General features: G+C 63.7%; 2 protein-coding genes across 2 annotated transcripts; one reads left to right on the top strand and one right to left on the bottom strand.

The window, feature by feature from the left end:
* Positions 1 to 774: 774 nt before the first annotated feature.
* VSIG8 (V-set and immunoglobulin domain containing 8) lies at positions 775 to 10,368 on the bottom strand. Its single transcript, XM_054001169.1, has 7 exons — positions 10,320 to 10,368; positions 8,402 to 8,577; positions 5,569 to 5,767; positions 4,381 to 4,545; positions 3,435 to 3,557; positions 2,109 to 2,262; positions 775 to 946 (listed from the first exon to the last, which is right to left on the bottom strand). The coding sequence occupies exons 1-7, from the start codon at positions 10,366 to 10,368 to the stop codon at positions 775 to 777; spliced, it is 1,038 nt and encodes a 345-aa protein (XP_053857144.1).
* Positions 10,369 to 15,930: 5,562 nt separating this feature from the next.
* On the top strand, positions 15,931 to 25,887 carry LOC128820295 (Fc receptor-like protein 5). The gene is made up of 14 exons (XM_054000950.1): positions 15,931 to 16,176; positions 17,515 to 17,602; positions 18,875 to 19,506; positions 20,467 to 20,548; positions 21,202 to 21,222; positions 21,311 to 21,541; positions 21,792 to 22,049; positions 22,139 to 22,417; positions 22,977 to 23,246; positions 23,336 to 23,629; positions 23,974 to 24,060; positions 24,681 to 24,702; positions 24,787 to 24,857; positions 25,585 to 25,887. The coding sequence occupies exons 1-14, from the start codon at positions 15,931 to 15,933 to the stop codon at positions 25,686 to 25,688; spliced, it is 2,685 nt and encodes an 894-aa protein (XP_053856925.1). The 3' UTR covers positions 25,689 to 25,887.
* The last annotated feature ends 370 nt before the right edge of the window (positions 25,888 to 26,257 follow it).

The raw sequence follows: 26,257 nt of genomic DNA, 5'->3' as shown, positions 1-26,257 counted from the left end.
GGGCTGTAAAAAAAGGGGCCAAACCCCAAAATAAAGCAACAAAACCAGGGGAGAGCGGAGCGAGGGGGGGCGGGGAGGGGATTTTGGGGCATTTTGTGGGATTTTGAGGCTTTTTAGGGGGTTTAGGGCGGTGCGAGCTGGCTCGGCTGTCGCTGTCGCTGTCGCCGCGGTGGCTCCGAGAGGGAGCTCCGGGGAGGGAATTTTTTGGGATTTTGTGGGATTTTTTGCCATTTCGGACGGAATTCTGTAGGATTTTCTGCCACTTCGGAGGCAATTCTGTAGAATTTTGTGCCATTTCGGAGGCAATTCTGTAGAATTTTGTGCCATTTCGGAGGCAATTCTGTAGGATTTTGTGCCATTTCGAGAGAATTCTGTAGGATTCTGTAGGATTTTCTGCCATTTCGGAGTGAATTCTGTAGGATTTGGTGCCATTTCGAGAGAATTCTGTAGGATTCTGTAGGATTTGGTGCCATTTCGGAGGGAATTCTGTAGGATTTGGTGCCATTTCGGAGGCAATTCTGTAGGATTTTGTGCCATTTCGAGAGAATTCTGTAGGATTCTGTAGGATTTTCTGCCATTTCGGAGGGAATTCTGTAGGATTTGGTGCCATTTCGAGAGGGATTTTGTAGGATTTTGACGCTTTTTCGGGCGGTGGCCCCGCTCCTGCCGTCACTTCGGCGGGCTGGCTGTCGCTGTCGCTGTCGCTGTCGCCGCCGCTGTCGCCGCTGTCGCCGCGGTGGCCCCGCGCGGTGCCAGCCGGGGGTGGCCGCGGTGTCACAGCGCGGGACAGGTGACCTGGTGGCGCATGCCCTCGTTGCAGAGCAGCGCGGCCGCGCGCTCGTCGCCGTCGCCGTGCTGGCACTGCATGTAGCTGATGCCATGCGGCGAGTAGGAGTGGTGGGCACAGGCCGTGCAGGGCCGGGGCATGGTGCCACCCGTGCTGCTCCTGCCACAAAGCGGGGACAGCCCCGCGACACCGCGTCAAGGCGACAGGTGGCACCGCCGGGCGCCCCGCGGGGCTGGGTGGCACCCGGGGTGGGGGTTGTCACCGCCCTCGGTGCCCCTCTGTGCCTGGTGGCACCCGTGGGCACCTCTTGGTGACCCTGTGCCACCTCTGTGCCTGGTGGCACCCATTGGTGCCCCTTGGTGACCCTGTGCCACCCCTGTGCTTGGTGGCACCCGCTGGCATCCCTTGGTGACCATCAGTGCCACCCCCTGTGCTTGGTGGCACCCGCTGGCATCCCTTGGTGACCCTGTGCCACCCCTGTGCCTGGTGGCACCCGCTGGCATCCCTTGGTGACCATCAGTGCCACCCCCTCTGCTTGATGGCACCCGCTGGCATCCCTTGGTGACCATCAGTGCCACCCCCTGTGCTTGGTGGCACTCGTGGGCACCTCTTGGTGACCATCAGTGCCACCCCCTGTGCTTGGTGGCACCCGCTGGCATCCCTTGGTGACCATCAGTGCCACCCCCTCTGCTTGGTGGCACCCGCTGGCATCCCTTGGTGACCATCAGTGCCACCCCTGTGCCTGGTGGCACCCGCTGGCATCCCTTGGTGACCCTGTGCCACCCCCTGTGCTTGGTGGCACCCGCTGGCATCCCTTGGTGACCATCAGTGCCACCCCCTGTGCTTGGTGGCACCCGCTGGCATCCCTTGGTGACCCTGTGCCACCCCCTGTGCCTGGTGGCACCCAGCAGAACCCTTGGTGTCCCCCTGGCACCCCCCTGTAGTTGGTGCCACCCACCCAGTGCCACCCAGTGGTGCCCCTTTGTCCCCAGCTGTGCCCAGTAGCGCCCAGGGGTGACCACTGGACCCAGCGGTGCCCATCAGAGCCCAGTGCCAGTCACTGGTGCCCAGTACAGCCCAGTACAGCCCAGTACAGCCCAGTACAGCCCAGTGCCAGTCAGTGGTGCCCAGTACAGCCCAGTACAGCCCAGTGCCAGTCACTGGTGCCCAGTACAGCCCAGTACAGCCCAGTACAGCCCAGTGCCAGTCAGTGGTGCCCAGTACAGCCCAGTACAACCCAGTACAGCCCAGTACAGCCCAGTGCCAGTCACTGGTGCCCAGTACAGCCCAGTACAGCCCAGTGCCACCCCGCGGTGCCCACCTGCAGTCGCTGCAGGCGCGCTGGCACTCCTTGCGCTGGTAGCGGGCGATCAGCGCCCAGATGAGCAGCCCCAGGAGGCTGAGGAGGAGGAGGGAGCCCAGGATGGAGCCCACGATGATGCCAGCCTGGCGCCCGCCTGCCGTGGGGACACAGCCTGTCACCGCCGGCCTCCGCCGGCTGCCCGGGCACCCCAGTGCCACCCAGAGCCACCCCAGTGCCACCCAGAGCCACCCAGAGCCACCCAGTGCCACCCAGAGCCACCCAGAGCCACCCAGAGCCACCCCAGTGCCACCCAGTGTCACCCAGTGCCACCCAGAGCCACCCAGTGCCACCCCAATGCCACCCAGTGCCACCCCAGAGCCACTCAGAGCCACCCAGAGCCACCCAGTGCCACCCAGAGCCACCCAGAGCCACCCAGAGCCACTCAGAGCCACCCAGAGCCATCCCAGTGCCACCCAGAGCCACTCAGAGCCACCCAGAGCGACCCCAGTGCCACCCAGAGCCACCCCAGTGCCACCCAGAGCCACCCAGAGCCACCCCAGTGCCACCCAGAGCCACCCAGTGCCACCCCAGTGCCACCCAGAGCCACCCCAGTGCCACCCAGAGCCACTCAGTGCCACTCAGAGCCACCCAGAGCCACTCAGTGCCACCCAGAGCCACCCAGTGCCACCCCAGTGCCACCCAGAGCCACTCAGAGCCACTCAGAGCCACCCAGAGCCACTCAGAGCCACCCAGAGCCACCCCAGTGCCACTCAGAGCCACTCAGAGCCACCCAGAGCCACTCAGTGCCACTCAGAGCCACCCAGAGCCACCCCAGAGCCACTCAGAGCCACCCAGTGCTACCCAGAGCCACCCAGAGCCACTCAGAGCCACCCAGAGCCACTCAGAGCCACCCCAGAGCCACCCCAGTGCCACCCAGAGCCACTCAGAGCCACCCAGAGCCACTCAGAGCCACCCCAGTGCCACCCAGAGCCACCCAGTGCCACCCCAATGCCACCCAGAGCCACCCAGAGCCACCCCAGTGCCACTCAGAGCCACCCAGAGCCACCCCAGTGCCACCCAGAGCCACCCAGTGCCACCCCAGTGCCACCCAGAGCCACCCCAGAGCCAGCCAGAGCCACTCAGAGCCACCCAGTGTCACCCAGTGCCACTCAGAGCCACCCAGAGCCACCCCAGAGCCAGCCAGAGCCACCCCAGTGCCAGCCTAGAGCCCAGGGACACCCTGGTGCCACCCAGAGCCACCCTTGGGACACCCTGGCACCTGAGACATCCTGGTGCCATCCTGTGTCCCCCCAGTGTCCCCCCAGTGTCCCCAGTGTCACTCACGGGGCCCGGGGCTCAGGTTGAGCTGGCACACCGAGTACCCCACGCGGTTGGTGACACGGCACTGGTAGGTGCCAGCGTGGGCCACGGTCAGGCTGCGGATCAGGAGGTCACCCGGAGCACGGCCTGGGGACAGGTGGCACTGTCACCTCGGTGCCACCCGCGCCCCACGGGGAGGGGGAGCGGGGACACGGCGGGGGGACAGAGGGACACGCAGGGAAAGGGACATGGGGACACACAGGGACAGGGACACACGGACATGGGGACACAGACATGGACACAGGGACAGGGACATGGGGACACACAGGGACAGGGACACACGGACATGGGGACACAGACATGGACACACGGACAGGGACACGGGGACACAGACATGGACACACGGACACGGGGACAGGGACATGGACACGGACACATAGACATGGACACACGGACATGGGGACACACGGACCCCCTCCCCCCCCCGTGCACCCCCGGTCAGTGCCCCCACATCCCCTCCTGAGGCCCCCGAGACCCCCACGGAGGGTCCCTCACCCCCCTTGGGGGGTCCCCGAGCGCAGGGACCCCCTGAACCTCCCCTGAACCCCCCAAATCCCCCTTGTGCCCCCCCGAGGGGTCCCTGACCCACCTTGCAGGGCGCCCGAGGGCAGGGACCCCCCCCAAATCCCCTCTGTGCCCCCCCCCGGGTCCCTGACCCACCTTGCAGGGTGCCCGAGGGCAGGGACCCCCTGAAACCCCCCTGAACCCCCCAAATCCCCTCTTGCCCCCCCGAGGGGTCCCTGACCCACCTTGCAGGGCGCCCGAGGGCAGGGACCCCCCCCAAATTCCCTCTGTGCCCCCCCGAGGGGTCCCTGACCCACCTTGCAGGGCGCCCGAGGGCAGGGACCCCCTGAACCCCCCCTGAACCCCCCAAATCCCCTCTGTGCTCCCCCCCGGGTCCCTGACCCACCTTGCAGGGCGCCCGAGGGCAGGCGCCCCCCCCCGTAGCCCTCGGCCAGCTTTGCCCACTGGTAGGAGAGGGGCGCGGTGCCCCCCCGGCTGAAGCAGCGCAGCAGCACCGACCCCCCCTCGATCAGCTCCCCCTCGCTCCAGCACTGCGGGGCCGCCGGCTTCTCTGCTGGGACACCGGGCACAGCGTCAGGGGACACCGGTGACACCGCCAGGGGACACCGCGGACAGCGGCGGGGACAGCCCAGGGGAGCGGGGGACAAGGGACAGAGAGGGGACAGCCGGGAGGGGGAATGGGGACAGTGTCGGGGATGGCCGAGGGGACAGGGACACCCGGGAAGGGACAGGGACACTGCCAGGGCCACCGGGGCTACCCAGGAAGGGACTTGGGAGTGGGACAGGGGACACTGTCAGTGGCACATGAGAGGGCACAGGGGACACATGAGAGGGACAGGTGACACTGTCAGTGCCACCAGGGGCCACCAGGAAAGGGACTTGGGAGTGGGACAGGAGACACATGAGAGGGGCACAGGTGACACCGTCAGTGCCACATAAGGGGGACAGGTAGGTGACACCGTCAGTGCCACATGAGAGGGACAGGTAGGTGACACTGTCAGTGCCATATGAGAGGGGCACAGGTGACACCGTCAGTGCCACATGAGGGGGACAGGTAGGTGACACCGTCAGTGCCACATGAGAGGGACAGGTAGGTGACACTGTCAGTGCCACATGGGAGGGGCACAGGTGACACTGTCAGTGCCACATGAGGGGGGCACAGGTGACACCGTCAGTGCCACATGAGGGGGACAGGTAGGTGACACTGTCAGTGCCACATGAGGGGGACAGGTAGGTGACACCGTCAGTGCCACATGAGGGGGACAGGTAGGTGACACTGTCAGTGCCATATGAGGGGGGCACAGGTGACACTGTCAATGTCACATGAGAGGGACAGGTGACACTGTCAGTGCCACATGAGGGGGGCACAGGTGACACTGTCAGTGCCACCAGGGGCCACCAGGAAGGGGACTTGGGAGTGGGACAGGGGACACAGAGGCCACATGAGAGGGGCACAGGTGATGCCACCAGTGCCACCAGCAGACGCAGCGTGACCACAAGGAACCAACGCCGCCTCGGCGCGGGGCGGGGAGGGGACAGGTGACACCGGGGCCACAGCGGGGGGCGCCCTCACCTTGCACGGTGACGATGACCTCGTGCACGGCCACCGTGTTCTTCTTGACGCGGCACTGGTAGGTGCCGGTGTCGCTCTCCTGCAGGTCGGCCACGCGGATGGAGGCGTCGCGCTGGCCCGGGTCCGTCTGCACGAAGGCCACGCGGTCCTGCAGCCCCGAGCTGCCGTAGTTCACGTGGTGGTCCTGGTAGGACAGGAACTGGGGACACGGGGACGGCGTCAGCGCGGCCCTGGGGACGCGGCGGGGCCGGGGTTGGGGTCTGGGTTGGGGCTTGGGTTGGGTTTAGGGTTGGTTTGGGTTAGGAGTTGGGTTGGGTTTAGGTTAGGCTTAAAGTTGGGTTGGGTTGGGTTAGGGTTGGGTTGGGTTTAGGTTAGGTTAAGGTTGGGTTGGGTTGGGTTTGGGTTAGGTTAAGGTTGGGTTGGGTTTAGGCTAGGGTTAAGATTGGTTAAGGTTAGGAGTTGGGTTGGGTTTGGGGTCTGAGTTAGGGGTTGGGTTGGGGTTAAGATTGGTTAGGGTTAGTGTTGGGTTGGGTTTTAGGGGTTGGGTTAGGGTTGGTTTAGGGGTTGGGTTGGGTTTGGGTTAGAGTTAAGGTTGGTTTGTGTGGGTTTAGGTTGGTTAGGGTTTGCGTTGGGTTAGGGTTAAGTTTGGTTAGGGCTTGGGCTGAGTTTACATTAGGGTTGAGTTGGGTTCGGGTTTGTTGGGGTTGGGGTTGTGGCTAGAGGATGTTTTTGGGTTAGAATTTGCTTTGGTTTGGTTTAGGATTAGGGTTAGGATTAGGGTTCGGTTTGGGTTTAGTTTAGGGTTAAAGTTGGTTAGGGTTTGGTTTAGGGTCAGGGTTAGGGTTAGGGTTAGGGTTAGGCTCAGCTCTGGGCATACCGGTTCCTGCCTGGGCCTGCTCCTTTCCTGCCTCTCCCTGCTCGTCCTTCCCTGTCCTGTCTGTCCTGGGGATTCCCTGCCCTCCTTGGACATCTGTGTCCCTTCCTGTCCCTGCCTGTCCCTGCCTGTCCCTTTCCCTGCCTGTCCCTGCCTGTCCCTGCCTGTCCTGTTTTTCCCTGCCTGTCCCTGTTTTTCCCTGCCTGTCCTGTTTTTCCCTGCCTGTCCCTGCGTCCCTGGCTGAGCTCCAGCCCAGCCCAGCCCAGCCCAGCCCAGCCTGGTCCCAGACTGGCACTCCCAGACGCTGCCAGACCTTCCCTGTCCTGCCTGGCCCTGCCTGTCCCTCTGGCTTGTCCCTGCCTGTCCCTGCCTGCTCCTTTCCTGCCCATCCAGACCTTCCCTGTCCTGCTTGTCCTGCCTGTCCAACCTGCTCAGCTGGGCTTCATCCCATCCCATCCCATCCCATCCCATCCCATCCCATCCCATCCCAGCCTGTCCTGCTTCATCCCTCCAGACTCTGCCTGTCCCTTCCCTGTCCTGCCTGTCCCTGCCTCCTCAGCTGGGCTCCATCTCATCCCATCCCACCTTGTCCTGCTTGTCCCTGCCTGTCTCTTCCTGTCCTGCTTGTCCCTGTCCTGCCCAGCATTTCCAGACCCTGTCTGGTCCTTCCCTGCCTGTCCCTTCCCTGCCCTGCCAAATCCTGTCTGTCCCTGCCTGTCCCACTTCACCCTGCCCATCCCAGCATTTCCAGACCCTGTCTGATCCTTCCCTGCCCTTCCCAACCTTCCCTGTCCTGTCTGTCCCTCTTTGTCCCTGCCTGTCCCTTCCCTGCTCAGCTGAGTTCCATCCCATCCCATCCCATCCCATCCCATCCCATCCCATCCCATCCCATCCCATCCCATCCCATCCCAGCTTGTCCTGTCTGTCCCTGCCTGTCCTGCTTGTCCCTGTCCTGCCCAGCATTTCCAGACCCTGCTTGGTCCTTCCCTGCCCTGCCAAATCCTGTCTGTCCCTGCCTGTCCCACTTCATCCTGCCCATCCCAGCATTTCCAGACCCTGTCTGATCCTTCCCTGCCCTTCCCAACCTTCCCTGTCCCTTCCTGCCCCTGCCTGTCCCTGTCTGCTCCTTCCCCGTCCCTGCCTGTCCCTGCCTGTCCTGCCAAATCCTGCCTGTCTCTTCCTGCCCTGCCCAGCATTTCCAGACTTTGCCTGGTATTTTCCTGCCCTTCCAGACCTTCCCTGTCCTGTCTGTCCCTGCCTGTTCCACTTCATCCTTCCCATCCCAGCATTTCCAGACCCTGTCCGGTCCTTCCCTCCCCTTCCCAACCTTCCCTGTCCTGCCTGTCCCTCTTTGTCCCCCTCTGTCCCTCTCTGTCCCTGCGTGTCCCTCTCTGTCCCTCTCTGTCCCTCTCTGTCCCCCTCTGTCCCCCTCTGTCCCCCTGTGTCCCTCTCTGTCCCTCTCTGTCCCCCTCTGTCCCCCTCTGTCCCTCTCTGTCCCCCTCTGTCCCCCTCTGTCCCTGTGTGTCCCCCTCTGTCCCCCTCTGTCCCTCTCTGTCCCCCTCTGTCCCCCTCTGTCCCTCTCTGTCCCTCTCTGTCCCCCTCTGTCCCCCTCTGTCCCTGTGTGTCCCCCTCTGTCCCTCTCTGTCCCTCTCTGTCCCCCTCTGTCCCCCTCTGTCCCTCTCTGTCCCTCTCTGTCCCCCTCTGTCCCCCTCTGTCCCTGTGTGTCCCCCTCTGTCCCCCTCTGTCCCTCTCTGTCCCCCTCTGTCCCCCTCTGTCCCTCTCTGTCCCTCTCTGTCCCCCTCTGTCACTGTGTGTCCCCCTCTGTCCCCCTCTGTCCCCCTCTGTCCCCCTCTGTCCCCCTCTGTCCCCGCGTGTCCCCGCCCGCTGGGCTGAGCTCCACCCGCTCCATCCGTGCCCCCCCAGCCCCCGAGCCCCTCGCGGCGGTCCCGAGCCCCTCACCACGTTCTCGGGGCTGGGTCTCTCGGGCGTGATCTGGATCCACTCGATCCCCACGCCCTGGGGGCCGTTGTCCTCGGGCTCCAGGACATAGGGACAGCCCAGCTTGACCGAGTCGCCCTTGGCCAGGTACAGAACCTCCCGGCCCTTGCCGTTGATCCTGACGGCCACGAGGAGAGCTGGGGACAGAATGGCACCGTCACCCCCCGAAATGGCACTGTCACCCCCCGAAATGGCACTGTCAGCCTCCGAAATGGCACTGTCAGCCCCCGAAGTGGCACTGTCACCCCCCGAAATGGCACTGTCACCCCCCGAAATGGCATCATCACCCCCCGAAATGGCACTGTCACCCCCCGAAATGGCACCGTCACCCCCTGAAATAGCATCGTCACCCCCCGAAATGGCATCATCACCCCCTGAAATGGCACTGTCACCCCCCGAAATGGCACTGTCACCCCCCGAAATGGCATTGTCACCCCCCGAAATGGCACCGTCACCCCCTGAAATAGCATCGTCACCCCCCGAAATGGCATTGTCACCCCCTGAAATGGCACTGTCACCCCCATAAACGGCATTGTCACCCCCTGAAACGGCATCAACACCCCCCGAAATGGCACTGTCACCCGATAAATGGCACTGTCCCCCCCCAAATGACACTATCACACTCTGAAATGGCACCGTCACCCCTTAAAATGGCACTGTCACCCCCTAAAATGGCACTGTCATCTCTGAAATGGCACTGTCACTCCCCAAAACGGCACCCAGAGCACCCCACGGCCCCACACCTGTGTCTCCTGACCCACGCGGAGCAGGGATGGGACACAGGGACCCCAAATCTGTGCCCCAACATCCCTGACCCCACACCTGTGGCCCCTGACCCACAGGGGGCAGGGATCCATCGCACCCCAAAGCTGTGCCCCGACACCCCCACACCTGCAGCCCCCAAACTGGGGTCAGGGGGTGCCACCAGGTGTGGGGAGCAGGGACAAGCCAGAGGGATCCGGCAGACCCCAAACCCGTGCCCTGACACCCCTGACCCCACACCCTGAAGCCCCCAAAGCAGGGACCCATCGCACCCCAAACCTGTGCCCTGACACCCCTTGAACTCCACACCTGCAGTTTCCCACCTGTGGGGTGCAGGGTCCCCAAATTCGTGTCCCCACACATCTGGTGGCACCCCCTGACCCCACACGTGGCAGCGCCTCATCAGTGGGGCACAGGGACCCATCGCACCCCAAACCTGTGCCCTGACACGCCTTGAACCCCACACCTGGCAGAACCCAAACTCTGGGCTGCAGGGACAGGTGTGCCACACCCATGGCACCCCAAAGCTGTGCCCCGAGACCCCTGACCCCACACCTGCAGCACAAGAACCCCAAACCTGTGCCCTGACACACCTGGCAGCCCCAAAGACCCCACACCTGCAGCCCCTGACCCCACACCTGCAGATCCTGACCCCCACCTGCATCCCCCGACCCCACACCTGCATCCCCCGACCCCACACCTGCATCCCCTGACCCACACCTGCAGCCCCCGACCCCACACCTGCATCCCCCGACCCCACACCTGCAGCCCCCGACCCCACACCTGCAGCTCCTGACCCACACCTGCATCCCCCGACCCCACACCTGCAGATCCTGACCCCACACCTGCAGCCCCCGACCCCACACCTGCATCCCCCGACCCCACACCTGCAGCCCCCACCCGCGGGTCGCATCTCCCACACCGGGCGCCCGCGGGGATGTCCCGGGTGGGTCCCGGTCCCCTCGGTGCTGTCCCCCCCCGGGCTCGATGCCACCTGCCGTGCCCACAGGACCCCGGCGGTGGCCGCGGGTGTGACCGCGGGTGTGACCGCGGGCGCGTCCCGCGCTCCGCCCCGGGGCTCGGAGCATCCCCGGGAGCCGCGGGGCCGGGATCCTACCTGGCAGGACCCCGAGCAGCAGGAGCAGGCTGGCGCCGTGCCCTGCCATGGCGCTGCGGCCGCGGAGGAGGAGGAGGAGGAGGAGGAGGAGGAGGAGGACGCAGGAAGGCTCCGAGGCTCCGAGGGCACCCGGCCCGTGCGGGGCCCTTTTAGGCGCTGGGCCGGGGCCGCTCCTCCCCGTGGGGAGGATTCCTGTGGGATGAGTGAGTGGCTCCGAGCTGTGCGTGGCTGCCGCCCTGCTCCGCTCCTACCCCCTAATTAGGCAGCGCCCGGCCCGCCGGACCCCGGCCGGACACCGGGGGGACACCGGGGGGACACCGGGGGGACAGCCCGAGAGCGGGGCACGGAGTGGGGACAGTGGGACAAAGGCACCGCTGGCCGGAGGTGGCAGCTCGGCCCCGCGGGTCCCGAGAGGATTCTGGGCTTGGAGCAGGACTCGAAGGGCTTAAAGGTGTGGTTGGAGCGGGGGTTTAGAGGCAGCAGGTCCCTCCTCCGGACCTGCCCCTCGGCCGGCGGGCACCGCGCTGGCAGCGTGGGCACCGTGGCACCCACCGGGCCCACGGTCACTGCACGGGGACGTGGTGGTGTGGCAGTGACAGGGACAGGGCCACGGTCAGCGGGGACAGGGACATGGCAGGGGTGGAGGAGCTGGGACAGGGACACATGGCACCGGATGGAACCCATGGGGACAGGGACAATGGCAGGGATGGAGGTGTTGGGGACAAGGACAATGGCAGGGATGGAGGTGTTGGGGACAAGGACAATGGCAGGGATGGAGGAGCTGGGACAGTGACACGTGGCACCGGCTGGAACCCATGGGGACAGCGACAATGGCAGGGATGGAGGAGCTGGGACAGGGCCACAGCGATGGACGACGTGTTGGGGACAGGGAGGTGACAACAGGGGCAGGAGATGGGACAGGGACACAGGAATGGAAGGAGAAGTTGAGTCAGGGACATGGCAATGGATGGAGGAGCTGGGACAGTGACACATGGCACTGGATGGAAGCGTTGGGGACAAGGACATGGCAGGGATGGAACATGGCACCGGCTGGAACCCATGGGGACAAGGACATGGCAGGGATGGAGGAGCTGGGACAGGGACATGCGACAGTGGGTGACACCAGGGGGGCTCAGCCCCGTGGGAAGGCCCTGAGGGAAGACACTGAGGATGCCACAGGCCTGTCCCTTGAGGGACACAGGGACACAGACACCATGACCATGGGGACATGGGGACACGGGGACATGGACACCATGGACTCCGGGACATGGGGACATGGACACCATGGGCTCAGGGATGTGGGGACACAGGGACACACAGGGACATGGGGACACGGGGACATGGGGACATGCAGACGCTGTCACCCATGTGCCATGTGCCCCTGGGGTGCCAGCGCCCACTTGGGATGGATGTCCCTGGTCTTGTCCTGGGGTGGCTGTGACCCCACCCCGGGCTGTGACCCCTGTTTGTGCTGTGTCCCCGCCATGGGACAGTGACCCCAGCCCAGTGTGTGACCCCCTCTTGGTGCTGTGACCCCATCCCTGTGCTGTGCCCCCCTCACCATGCCATATCCCCCTTCAGTGCCATGTCCCCTCTCCATGCCATGTCCCCCCTTTGCCATGTCCCCCCTCTGCCATGTCCCCACCCCGTGCCATGTCCCCTCTCCATGCCATGTCCCCTCTCTGCCATGTCCCCACCCTGTGCCATGTCCCCTCTCCATGCCATGTCCCCTCTCCATGCCATGTCCCCTCTCTGCCATGTCCCCCTCTCTGCCATGTCCCCTCTCCATGCCATGTCCCCTCTCCATGCCATGTCCCCTCTCCATGCCATGTCCCCCCTCTGCCATGTCCCCTCTCCGTGCCATGTCCCCCCTCTCTGCCGTGTCCCCGCTCCGGTGCCAGCCCCGGTGCCAGCCCCGTGCCCAGCTCCGTGCCCGGCCCGGCCCCGCCCGGCCCGGCTCTGCCCCGCGGCCCCGCTCGGCCCTTCCGGCCGCTCCGGGACCGCCCGGGCCGGCTCTGCCGCTGTCCCGGCGGGGCCAAACCCCGGCCCCGGGGCCATGAACTGCTCCAGTTCCCGTCCCCGCTCCCAGTCCGGCCCTGCTGGGAACGGGGCCCGGCCGGGCACGTGCGGAGCCGCGTCTGTCATTTGGGGGGGCCCCGGGGCCCGGCGGGGCCCGGCGGGGCCGGGGGGGGCTCGGCCCGGGGGCTTCGGACCCCTCGGGGCCGGGCCAGGCTCGGAGTGACACGGGGGACACGGCCGGAGCGTGGCCGTGGCAGGGGGACACGGTGGGGGGACACTGGGGATGGACAGTGGGGGTGGACAATGGGGGTGGACACTGGGGATGGAAAATCGGGATGGAAAATGGGGATGGACATTGGGAATGGACGTTGAGGTTGGACACTGGGGATGGACACCAGGGGTGGACATTGGGAATGGACATGGGGGATGGACATTGGAGATAAACATTGGGAGTGGACATTTGGGATGAACATGAGGGATGGACGTTGGGGATGGGACGGGGGATGCAAAATGGGAATGGAAAATAGGGATGGACACTGGGGATGGACAACAGGGATGGACACTGGGGATGGACAATAGGGATGGACATGGGATGGACAACAGGGATGGACATGGGATGGACACTGGGGGTGACACTGCTGGTGGCACTGGAGTTGGACAGTGGGGATGGATGACCCCAGGGATGGACAGGAGATGGACACTGGGGGTGGCACTGGGGATGGACAATGGCAATGGACACTGGGGCTGGACACAAGGGATGGACACTGGGGCTGGACACAAGGGATGGACACTGGGAATGACAATGGGGATGGACACTGCAGGTGACACTGGGGATGGACACTGAGGGTGGACGTGGGATAGACGATGGAGATGGACACTGGGAATGGACACTGGGGATGGACACTGGCAATGGACAATGGGGATGGACAATGGCAATGGACACTGAAGGTGACACTGGGGATGGACACTGGGAATGGACACTGCAGGTGACACTGGGGCTGGACACAAGGGATGGACACTGGGAATGACACTGGGGATGGACAATGGCAATGGACAATGGGGATGGACACTGGGGATGGACACTGGGGATGGACACTGGCAATGGACAATGGCAATGGACACTGAAGGTGACACTGGGGCTGGACACAAGGGATGGACAGTGGGAATGACACTGGGGATGGACCCTGGGGATGGACACTGCAGGTGACACTGGGGCTGGACCCTGGGGATGGCACAGAGCACCGCGGGTGCCACTGGTGACAATGGCCTGGCTGTCCCTGAGAGCTCGGTGACCCCAGGGGCTTCCTCAGGGCCGGGGCTGAGGTGACAGATGTGTCCCCAGGAAGGACACCCGCTGTCACACCTGAGCTGGACGGGACAAGGACCGCAGGGGACAACGAGGCCGTGGGCTGGGCCAGCTCCCGCAGTGTCCCCGCGCTGTCCCCCGCGCTGTCCCCTGCCCGGCCTCGCCTTCCCCAGCTCCGGTTGTTTTCCAGCTGCTCCTGGAATTAATCAGAGCCGCTCCTGCCGTCCCCATCCCCCCGCAGGTGACACCTTTGCATCATCCCCGCTCCCTCGGCCGCGGCCCTGAGGGACAGAGGTGGCACCGCGGTGACAAAAGTGGCACCGGCAGGGCTGGGGGCGCGGGGACCCTGCCGATGTCGCGGTGGGGACAGAGCGGAGTGGCACAGAGGGGACAGAGGAGCCTCGGGGCTCCTCCAGCCCCGGGGCAGCTCCTGAGGTGAGGGAAGGATGGAAAACCAGCACGGGCTCGGAAAACATCATTTAATTAAAGCCATCGTTTAATTAAAACCATCGTTTAATTGAAAGCAGGTTAAAAACGTGGACAAGGAATGGGTTACAAACGTGGATAAAAATGGGTTAAAAACGGATAAAAAACAGGTTAAAACCAGGGATAAAGTGGATAAAAGATGGGTTAAAAACTCGGGTTAAATAAATGGGTAAAAAAAAGGGATAAAAAACAGGTTAAAATGGATTAAAAAAGAGTTTAAAACATGGATAAAAATTAGTTTAAAACATGGATAAAAATTAGTTTAAAACATGGATAAAAATTAGTTTAAAACATGGATAAAAAGGGTGTTGGATAAAAGATGGGCTGGCACCAGAGTCCCCAGAGCCACCAGGATGGCACAGGGTTCTCAGAGCGTCCTGCCCTGTGTTTTGGGGCAAAAAAAATCGCTTTTCCCCTGTGGCTTTTGGGACAAAAATCTACTTTTCCCCCAGTGTGTTTTGGGACAAATCCCCCAGTTTTTTTTTCCGTGTTTTGGGGCAAAACCTTGCTTTTCCCCACTGTATTTTGGGACTAAAAGCCACTTTTTCCTCACTGCGTTTTGAGACAAAAAGTCGCTTTTCCCCCTCTGTGTTTTGGGACTAAACCCCGCTTTTTCCCGGCTGTGTTTTGGGACTAAAAGTCACTTCTCCAGCTGTATTTTGGGACTAAAACCCGCTTTTTCCCACTGTGTTTTGGGGCATAAAGTCACTTTTCCCCGCTGTGTTTTGGGACTAAAACCTGCTTTTCCCCCCGCTGTGTTTTCGGGTATAAAGTCACTTTTCCCCACTGTATTTTTTGGACTAAATCCCGCTTTTCCCCCACTGTATTTTTGGATTAAAACTCGATTTTCCCCCACTGTATTTTGTGACTAAAACCCGCTTTTCCCCCACTGTATTTTTGGACTAAAACCTTGCTGTGTTTTGGGATAAAAAGCCACTTTTCCGCTTGCATTTTGGACTAAACCCCGTTTTTCCCCCCACTGTATTTTTGGATTAAAACTCACTTTTCCCCCACTATATTAAACTCACTTTTTCCCCACTGTATTTTGGGACTAAACCCCGCTTTTCCCCCGCTGTATTTGGGACTAAACCCCTCTTTTCCCCGCTGTATTTTTGGACTAATCCCCGCTTTTCCCCCACTGTATTTTGAATTAAAACTCGCTTTTTCCCCACTGTATTTTGGGACTAAACCCCGCTTTTTCCCCACTGTATTTTGGGACTAAACCCCGCTTTTCCCCACTGTATTTTGGGACTAAAACTCGCTTTTCCCCCGCTGTATTTTGAATTAAAACTCGCTTTTTCCCCGCTGTATTTTGAATTAAAACTCGCTTTTTCCCCACTGTATTTTGGGACTAAACCCCGCTTTTTCCCCACTGTATTTTGAATTAAAACTCGCTTTTCCCCCGCTGTATTTGGGACTAAACCCCGCTTTTCCCCCCTGTATTTTTGGACTAATCCCCGCTTTTCCCCCGCTGTATTTTGAATTAAAACTCGCTTTTTCCCCGCTGTATTTTGGGACTAAACCCCGCTTTTTCCCCGCTGTATTTTGGGACTAAACCCCGCTTTTTCCCCGCTGTATTTTGAATTAAAACTCGCTTTTTCCCCACTGTATTTTGGGACTAAACCCCGCTTTTTCCCCGCTGTATTTCCCCCCTCCTCAGCCTGGCCGCGCTCAGATTTGGGGACCCGCAGCCGGGTGCCCCCCCCGCGGTCTCTGCCAGCCCAAAATGAGTCAGGCTGAGCTCAGGAGAGCAGCGAAGCTCGCGGTGCCCCCATTTCCCCGGCCGTAAAAATGCGGATAATGACACGGGGCTGTCCCCGGGGGGGGGGGACAGCGACAGCGGGGGTGACACACGGTGACGCGGGCAGGGGTGGCAGCGGGGCATTAACCCCACGCCCGCCGCACTTTGAAGGCGATCGGGGCCGCGAGAATTCCTCGTGTGTCACCTTTGAGGCCGGGCTGGGGAATGGGAGCGGAATTCCTGCCCGGGCAGCCGCGGGCGGCCGCATCACGGCGAAGGATCGCGGGACGCGGGCTCTAATAAAGGTAATGACAGTGGCCGGGCTTGGCCGGGCTCTCGGGGATGTCCAGGGCTGGATTTTCAGGAATTAACCCGGTATAAATAGTCTGTAGCAGCTGTGGGGGTGAATTAAATGAAATGAAAAAGAAATTAATAAATGGGGAAACAACAGGAGGAGGGGGAGGGTTGGAGGAGGTTGGGATTTTTATTTAAATTAAAATTTAATAATAAATAAATAAATGGGGAAACAACAGGAGGAGGGAGGGTTGGAGGAGGTTGGGATTTTTATTTAAATTAAATTTAAAAAATAAATAAATAAATGGGGAAACAACAGGAGGAGGGAGAGTTGGAGTGGAAAGGATGAGATGGTGCTGGAAAAGGGAATGGTCACAAAATGAGGGAGCGGGCCTGAAATTGGAGCAAGCCCTGAAACTGAACCAGTCCCAAAAACTGAATCGGCCCTAAAAACCTGAACTGGCCTCAAAACCTGAACCAGCATCAAAATCTGAATTAACCCCAAAAACCTGAACCAGTGACAAAAGCTGAACCAACCCCAAAAAGCTGAACCAGCCTCAAAAATTTGAGCCAGTTCGAGAAATTGAACCGACCCTAAAAACCTGAACCGACCCCAAAATTGGAACGAACCCCAAAACCTGAACCAGCCCCAAAAAACTGAACCGGCCCTAAAAACCGACCCGGTGACAAACCCTGAATCATCCCGAGCCCGAGCCAGCCCCAAACCCTGAATCATCCCAAACCCTGAACCAGCCCTAAAATCTGAACCAACCCCGAGATCCTCCTCAGCTTTTCCCTCTCCCAAAAACCCCAAACCTGACTCATCGGGGCCGCGTTTTAGGACACCGCAGAGGCTCCAAACAGGAAGCGAAGCCCAACAACTCCGAGGGAAAATTTGGGGAGGTCAAAACGAGGCTAAATTGGAGCAGCTTGGGTTAATGGCCCCATTCAGGCCCTTAATGAGGTGTTTTAATTAGTGCCGGGGTTCCTGAAGTTCAGCCGCGCTCCTGAACCATCCCTGGGCACAAACGCGGCTCCGCTGCCTCTCCCGGGGATTTTGGGACTTTGAGGCAGCACCGGGCACGTTTTGGGGGTAAAGCGCCCCAGATCTGACCAAAAAGAGTTGTTTTTTTTTTTGGCCGCCGAGGTTTTGTGGTGCTTTTTTTGGGATTTGTTGGGTTTTGGGGTTGTTCAGTGCCCGGTGTTCTGCACTTGTCAGCCCCACTGCCCGTCCCTGGTCCCTGAGGTTTTGGGACAGCGCAGTGACACCCGCGGGTCCCCAAAATCCCCCGCGGGTCCCCAGATCCCCCCAGGGCTCGGTCACAGCCTCACGTGAGCTCCCGGCTCAGGTTTTTGGGGAGGATTCCGACGGTTTTGGGTTTGTCCCCGAGGGAGGGCGGCGCTCGGGGGGCGGCGGTGACATCCCAGAGCAGCACGGTGGGGCTGGAGGGGCCCGGGGAAAGGACGGGGTGAGACCCCAAATCCCCCCAAAAGTCCCTCCAAAGCCACCCCAAAATCCCATAAAAATCCCCCCCAAAATCCCGTAAACCCCCTCCCCCAAAATGACGCCAAATTCCCTTAAATCCCCCCCCCCCACACACTCGGGGGTTGGTGTGGGAAGGGGGGGTCAGCTCCAGCAGCACCGCGGCCACCAGGAGCTGTCCCTGTCCCCTCCTTGTGGCCACCAGGAGCTGTCCCTGTCCCCTCCTTGTGGCCACCAGGAGCTGGCGGGAGGCGACCGCAGGACTTGGGGCCAGCGGGGCCATCCAGCGGCAGCTCCCAGTTCTCCCAGTTCTCCCAGTGCTCCCAGTCCCGCCGAACTGGCGCTGTCCCCCTGCTGTCCCCAGAGTGCCACCTGCTGCAGGGACACGCTCGGATTCCCAATCCCGGGAATTCCCTGAGCCCATCCCGGCGGGATCTGCCCCGGGGCCGGGATGTGCGGGTGGGGGGGTTTCCCTGGAATTCTGTTTTCCCGGGAATTCTGTCTCCCTGGAATTCTGTCTCCCAGGATTTCTATTTTCCCGGGATTTCTGATTCCCGGGATTTCTGTTTCCAGCTTTAAATCCCGGCCCTAATCCCACCTCCCGGCACTGCGCCTTTCCCTGGAACCTCGCTCCCAGAAATATCCCCAAATTTTGGATCTGCTGGTCCCTCTCCAGGGGCTCTCCCCACGGCAGATCCCGCGGCAGCTTCCCAGAATTTGGGGTGTCGGATTCGGCTTTGCCACCCGAACCCCCCCCGGAGGTGACAGAGCCGGAACTGCTGGGATTAATTAGTTAATTAATCCTGGAATCCAATTAAGAGATTTTCATCCAGGTGCCTCCGAGATAAGAGATCCCAAAGCCGCCCGTGGGCGCTCGGGGAGGTGGCAGCGCTCCAGGGACGCGGAGCAGCCTCCGAAGCGGCCGGGAGTGGCGGTGATCCCATCCCAGCTCCGCTGCCCCGCCCTGGGAACCCCAAATCCTTTGGGGCGGATTTGTGGCGAGGGAAAAAAAAAAATGGGGCTGGGCCCTAAACCCGCTCGGGTGAGCGGCTGGAACGGGGGGAAGGAGATCGCAAAACCCCAAGTGTCCCCAAGCCCGCGGGGACAGCGGCTCTGGGCTCTGCCAGCGCGGGGGACAGCGCGGGGGACAGCGCGGGGACAACGCGGGGACAACGCGGGGACAACGCGGGGACAACGCGGGGACACAGCCGGGCTTTTCCTTGCAGCTGCCGCTCCCTGTTTGTCCCCTCTCGGTGACACCGGCCCGGGGCTCGGGGACCTGCGGCGGTGCCGCCCCGTCACCACGGACACCGATCCCGCGGCTGGAGCCCGGCAGCAGCACCGGGAGCGCCCCGAGAGCCCCGGGACGGAGCCGGGGGTGTCCCTAAACGCCGCCCCAAAGCTCGCCCCATCCCCGGCCCAGCCCTGCCCGCTGCCCCCGGTGCCCAAAGCCCCGCACCCGGCGCTCCCCGAGCTGCGCCTGAGCCCCGGAGCTGCTGCGGAGCCTCGGCCGGGCCCGGGCCTGGGGCGGGCGGGGGCGCCGGGAGGTGCCGGGAGGGCGGAGGGGAGCGGGGACCCCGGGGAGGAGCCCCCGGCACCGCGGGAGCGGAGTCCTGGCCTCGGGTCGCTGTCGCGGGTCGCGGCCGCCGTCGCGCTGCGAGGGCCGGGACTGTCCCGGGCTGCGGGGACCGACGGTGGCGATGTGTCCCGAGCGGCGGTGACAGCGCCACCGAGGCGGGGTCACCTCCGCCAGCCCCGGCACGGCCGCGGGGCAGAGCCACGGCTCGATCCTGCCACGCTCGGGCCCAGGACAGGACCCCCGGGACGTGTCACCCCCTGGATGTGTCACCCCCTGGATGTGCCACCCCCAGAACAGGGACAGAACCCTCAGGACGTGTCACCCCCTGGATGTGCCCCCCCAGGACAGAACCTTCTCCCCCGTGTGATACTGAGCACAAACGGCCTCTTCCTTCTCCTGCAGGAGAGAAAGAAAGTGTTGGGGGACACAGCCGGGCACCCCCATCCCCCGCAGCCTCCCCAGCTCTTCCTGCCACCCCCTCACCCCCTTTTCCCCTCCCCGGGGTCCCCCCAAGCCTTTCCCCCCTCGGGAGTTCCCCAGGATCGCTGAGCCAGGAACTGAGGGGGTGCGAATGTGGCAGAAAAAAAGGAAGGAAATGGAAATGAAGAAAAAGTCCCTGGGGGGCGGGGACAGACCCAGAGCCCCTCGGAATCCACCTGGGGTCACCCCCCCAAACCACCTCGGGGGGGCTGTGCTGGGTCACCCCAAAATCTGAGGCACCCGGGGAAGGAGCTGTGACCCCCGTGCCCACCCAGCCACTGCCCATCCCTGGCACCCCCATTCCCCTGCGACCCCAACCATGGGACCCCCATTCCTTTGGTCCCCCTCAGCCTGGGGCCCCCATCCCAGCACTCCCATTCCCCAGGACCTCCATGGCCCAGGACCCCATTCCCAAGGAACCCTCACCCATTCATTCCATCCCCTGAAATCCCCTTGCCCCAGGTCCTTGAGTCTCCCAGGACCCCCCCATTCCCCCTGGACCCCCCATTCCCCAGCATCCTTATCCCATGACCCCAAATCCCCGGAGCCCACATTCCCCTGGGACTCCCATCCCTGAGTCCCCCCAGCCTTGGGGACCCCCATTCCCCTGGACACCCATCCCTGGCTCCCCAAACCCCCTGAGCCCCCCACTCCTGGGACCCCATGTCCCACCCAGCCTTGTCCCCACCCTGCCCCCACCACGTGCCACTCCCACTTGGGGACGAGATGTAAATTCTCTTCCTTCCCCTTTATCTCAAGAGCCACCAGGCTGGGGACAGGTGGCCCTGGCAGCCAGTGACAGCCAGTCCACATGGCTGGGGACAGCGGGATGGCCGGGAAGGTGACGCTGCTCCTGTGGGGTGAGTGCCCCGGGCACGGGCCTGGCAGCCCGGGGATGGGCCCTGGTGAGGCAGAGAGCGGTGGGGAGGGGGCACAGGGGGGCTGCGGGGTCCCCTGAGGTCCCCAAGGCCAGCAGTGCCAGTGGGGGACAGAGCCAGTGGCCCCCCAGTGTGACTGGGGTTGTGGGGTGGCCCTGGGGACAGGGATGTGGGGACAGCAATGTGGGGTTCGGCACCTTGGGGCTGGGGCAGCTCTGGGGACAGGGACAGGGGGACAAGAGGACAGGGACGGGGGACAAGCACCATGAGGCTGGGCCATGGGGACAGGTGCCATCGGAATGGGACCATGGGGACAGGGCCAGCATGGGGTGTGGCCGTGGGGCTGGCGGGGGTGACCTGTGCCAGCCCAGGGTGGCCGCGGTGTCCCCGTCCCGGAGGTGTCCGTGCCACCCGAACGCGGCGCGTGGGCGGCTGTGACACAGAGCTGTCCCCTGGGAGCCTCTCCAGACCTGTTGGGGACTGTCCCCGAGCACTTTCCCACAAGAAGCGGTGTCCCCACGGTGACAGTTTGGGGACAGCCCCCACACTCTGTGCCCGGGGTGGCACTGTCCCCACGGTGCCACCCCCAGCCAGCCCTGTCCCTTCTCCCTTCCAGCCCAGACCCTCGGCCTCGCTGGTGAGTCCTCGGGGGATGCCGGGTCCCCACCCCGCTGTCCCCAGCCCCGCGCTGGCCCTGCCAGGCTGGTGTCCCCTGTCACCCGCAGGTGCCCAGACCCTCCAGCTCCTCGTGGATCCCCCCTGGAGGCCGGCGGTGCTGTGGGACGAGGTGACACTGACCTGCCAGGGCTCGGAGACCGCCCGTGCCACCACCTGGTACAAGGACGGGTGGCGCTGGGAGCCGAGGGGACACAACCGCCTCACTGTCACCGAGAGTGGCACCTACGAGTGTGCCAGACCCGGCAGTGGGCGCAGCCCCCCTGTGAGAGTCTTAAATGGTGAGGGGGGTGTGGGTGTCCCCAGCCTGGCACCGTGGGGACCCCGAGGGCTCTGGGTGGGCTCTGGGTGGGCTCTGGTCCATGGGTCACCCCCTGGTGTGACCAGAGCCTGTCCCCTGCTCTGGGGACATCCCAGAGCATCCCAGTGAAGGGGACCCCCGTGCTGGAACTGGGGACCCCTGGTCCGCTGGTCTGACCCAATGGGGGGTCCCGGTGCCATCGGGTGTGACAGGACCCCTCTGTCCCCCAGACTGGCTGGTGCTGCAGGTGCCGGCGCGGGCGCTGCTGGAGGGGGACACGGTGACACTGCGCTGCCGGGGCTGGTGGAACTACGAGGTCACCGGGGTGTCCTTCTACCACGAGGGGCAGGAACTGGGGCTGCTCCCCGATGGGACCGAGCTGTCCCTGTCGCCTCTGGAGCTGCACCACAGCGGCCGCTACCGCTGCAAGGGCCGGCTGGAATACTGGGGGTGGAAGGAGTCAGAGCCGGTGACAGTGACAGTGCAGGGTGAGCACCCCACAGCCGCCACCCCGACACCCCCACAGCCCCTCCCCAGGGGCTCGGGCTCACAAATCCCCCTCCCCTCTCCTTCCCAGAGCTCTTCCCTGTGCCGGTGCTGGAGGGTCCCCCCGAGCCCACCGAGGGGTCCCCCCTGAATCTCAGCTGCCTCAGCACCCCCAGCCCCCTGCGGCCCCGAGCCCCCCTCCTGCACGTGTTCTACCGGGACGGGCAGAGGGTGGGGGGCCCGCAGGGGTCCCCGCAGCTGCTGGTGCCCGCCGTGGGGGTCTCCCACTCGGGGAATTACAGCTGCGAGGTGCGCTCCGAGGGGGGGGCCGTGCGGAAGAGCAGCGCCCGGCTCCGCGTCACGGTGCGCAGTGAGTGCGGGGATGGGCACGGGGAGCCCTGCAGCCCCCCCGGGTCCCCTGGTTGGGGACCCCCATCACTGCCTGGGGACCCCCAGCCCTCCCTGACACCATCCCCGGGTGTCCCCATCACTGCCCGGGTCCCTCCTCAGCTCCTTCCGTCCTTCCCCGGGTCCCCCATCCGTGTCCCGGGTCCCTGAATCCCTTCTCCGATCCCACCCCGGGTCCCCCCATCCCCTCCCGGGTCCCCCATCCCTGCCTCGTGTCCCCTCATCCCTGTCCCCGGTCCCTCCCCAGCCCTTCCCAGGTCCCACTCTGGGTCCCCTTATCTCTGTCCCCGGTCCCCCCACACCTCTCTGAGGCCCCCCCACTGTCCCCAGGTTCCCCCATCCCTGTCCGTGTCCCCTCACCCCTTCCCGGTGTCACCCCCCTCCCTCTCCTGGTGTCCCCTCCCTGATCACCTCATCCCCCCTCGGGGGTTCCTTTCCAAGCCCCCTCCTCATTGAGTCCCCCTGCTCCTCCCTGACCCCCCCAGTCCCTCACTGTCCCCTGGTGTCCCCCCCTCCCGCAGGGGTCCCGCCCTCGGGGGTGTCCCTGTGGGCACAGCCCCCCGGGGGACAGGTGGCACTGGGGGACCGCCTGGTGCTGAGCTGCGCGGTGGCCACGGGGACAGGTCCCCGGTCCTTCTCCTGGCACCGGGAGGGCTCGGGGGCACCGCTGGGCACCGGCCCCCACCTGGAGCTGCCCCACGTTGGGGACAATGACAGCGGCCACTACCGGTGCCGGGTCAGCGATGGGGACAGCGTGGCCGAGAGTGACCCCCTGAATGTCACCGTCCTGGGTGAGCGGGACCCTCGGGCTGGGGGCGACCCCACCCTCGGCACCCCCATCCCACCTCGCCAGGTGCCAGCCCTGTCTGTGTCCCCACAGTGCCCGTGGCCAATGCCACCATCACCCCCGCTCCCCCGGCACACCAGGTGTGCCCAGGTGACCCCGTGACCCTGCAGTGCTCAGTGCAGGTGGGCTCAGCCCCTGTCACCTTCACCTGGCTGCACAACGGGCAGGAGGTGGCCCGGGGTCCCCTCCTGGAGCTTGGGGACGTCAGTGTGGCACATTCGGGCACCTACCAGTGCGTGGCCACCAACCAGCTGGGACAGGACGAGCACCGGGCACTCAGCCCAGAGCTGGCACTGACGGTGACAACGTGGGGACACAGGGACACAGGTGACGTCACTCGGGGTCACTGCGGGGGGCCCGGAACCCCGGATTTGTCCCCACTCTGTCCTTTGTGACACAGAGGGGACAGGGCACAGGTGGCATCACTCGGGGTCATTATGGGGGGCTCAGACCCCCGGGTTTCTCCCTGGTGGTGGCACAGAGGTGACACAGAGGGGACAGGGCACAGGTGGCATCGCTTGGGGTCACTGTGGGGTCCAGCACAGCCGGGTTTGTCCCCGGAGGTGACACAGAGGCGACAGGGAGGGGACAGGGCACAGGTGGCATCACGCCAGGTCACAGTGGGGGTGCAGCAGCCCCGGGTGACCCCAAAGTGTCCCCTCTGTCCCCAGCAGTGGCCGCAGGGGTTGGCGGGTCCCTCCTGGCCCTGGTCCTGCTCGTGGGTGCCATCGTGGGCTGGCGGCGGTGCCACCACCGGGGTGGGTGACAACGGGGGACACCGGGGCGGGGACAATGGGGTGACACCCACAGACCCTGAACTGAGCCCGCGGGGACCTCCTGGGGGGTTTGGGGACATTTTGGGGCCATCCCAGGAAGGTTTTGGGGGGTCCTGGTGGGTTTTGGGGTCCGTGGGGGTTTTGGGGACTGGGGGAATTGGGGATTTCAATGATTTTTGGGGTATTTTGGGGCTTTTTAGGGTTTTGGGGGTTTTTTTTTGGGCGGTCCTAGCGGGGTTTGGGGTCCTGGGGAGGTTTTGGGGTCACAGAGTGTTGGGATTTTACCTTTTTGTTCTTTTTTTTGGTTTTTTTTTGTTTTTTTTGTTTTTTTGGTTTTTTTTTTGTGGGGCTTGGAAGGGTTTCGGGGTCCCGCGGGGGTTTTGCGGGTTTAGGATTTTAGGATTTTTTTGGGGAATTTTGTGAGGTTTTTGGGCTCCTGGGCGGGTTTGGGATTTCAGGATTATCTGGGGAATTCCGGGACATTTTTGGGGTTCCCGGGGGAGGATTTTGGGGTCCCCTGGCGCTGTCCCCACCCCCTGACCCCATTGTCACCCCATTGTCACCCCATTGTCACCCCATTGTCACCCCCCTTTTCCCCGCAGCCTCCAGGACCCCCCAGGACAGGTGAGTGGGGGAGGGGCCCGGGGGTGTCCCCGTGTCCCCAAATGCCACCTTGAGGCCACCGCACTGTCGCCATTGTCCCCACAGGACCCCCGTGGTGCCCCCCGAGGGGGCGGAGGTGCTCTACACCCACGTGGTGCCCACCGCGAGGGCAGCGGGTGAGCGGGGACAGGGACCTGGCACCGGGGGTGGCACCGGGGGTGGCACCGCGGCCCCAAATGCCACCCCCGGGGAGCTGCCGGGTCCCCAGATGCCACCCAGGGGACAGCGGTGACATCGACGGGAACGTGCTGTGACAGCGGGGGGCACTGCGTGGCACTGGGGGTGGCACTGGGGGACGCTGGGTGACACTGGGTGGCACTGGGGGACACTGGGTGACACTGGGTGGCACTGGAGGTGGCATTGGGGGACACTGGGATGGCACCAGGTGACACTAGGGGACACTGGGCGACACTGAGTGGCACTAGGTGGCACTGGGGGACACTGGGTGACACTGGGGGACACTGGGGGACACCGGGAGTGACACTGGGTGGCACTGGGGGTGGCACTGGGGGGCACTGGGATGGCACCAGGTGACACTAGGGGACACTGGGCGACACTGAGTGGCACTAGGTGGCACTGGGTGACACTGGGTGGCATTGGGGGTGGCACTGGGGGACACTGGGATGGCACCAGGTGGCACTGGGGGACACTAGATGGCATTGGGGGTGGCACTGGGGGACACTGGGTGGCACCGGGAGTGACGCTGTGTGGCACTGGGTGGCACTCGGTGGCACCGGGAGTGGCACAGTGTCCCCAAATGCCACCCAGGAGACAGGGGAGAAGCGCGGGGACAGGGACGTGGCGCCCGTGGGTGGCACTGGGTGGCACCGGTGTCTCCCGCAGGGTCCCCAGGTGCCACCCCCGAGGCCCCCCAGGTGACGTACGCGGAGCTGCCGGGCCCGCGGTGGCACCCAGGGGACAGCGGTGACTACGAGAACGTGCTGTGACACTGCGGTGGCACCGGGAGGTGGCACCGGGTCCCCAAATGCCACCCAGGGGACAGCGGCGACATCGACGAGACCGTGCTGTGACACTGGGGTGGCACTGGGTGGCACTGGGGACAGCCACCCATGCGTGTCCCCTCATCCCGTGGGTGCCCAGCCTGCCCGTGGCCACTGCGACCTGGCCTTGTCCCTGTCCTTGTCCCTGTCCTTGTCCCTGTCCCCTGCCCGTGGCTACTGAGATCTGGCGGCAGCTGGCCCTGTCCCCTCCCTGGGGCCACCGGGACCTGGCTCTGTCCCCTGCCCCTGGCCACCAGGACATGTCCCTGTCCCCTGCCCCTGGCCACCAGGACATGTCCCTGTCCCCTCCCTGTGGCCACCAGGAGATGTCCCTGTCCCCTGCCTGTGGCCACCAGGAGATGTCCCTGTCCCCTGCCTGTGGCCACCAGATGTCCCTGTCCCTGTCTCCTTCCTGTGGCCACCAGGAGCTGTCCCTGTCCCTGTCCCTGTCCCTGTCCCTGTCCCTGTCCCTGTCCCTGTCCCTGTCCCTGTCCCCTCCCTGTGGCCACCGTCCC

Source organism: Vidua macroura, chromosome 29 (assembly GCF_024509145.1).
Source record: "Vidua macroura isolate BioBank_ID:100142 chromosome 29, ASM2450914v1, whole genome shotgun sequence".
NCBI lineage: Eukaryota > Metazoa > Chordata > Aves > Passeriformes > Viduidae > Vidua > Vidua macroura.
The sequence above is the reverse complement of the archived record's forward strand: the minus strand, read 5'-3'. Positions and strand labels throughout refer to the sequence as shown.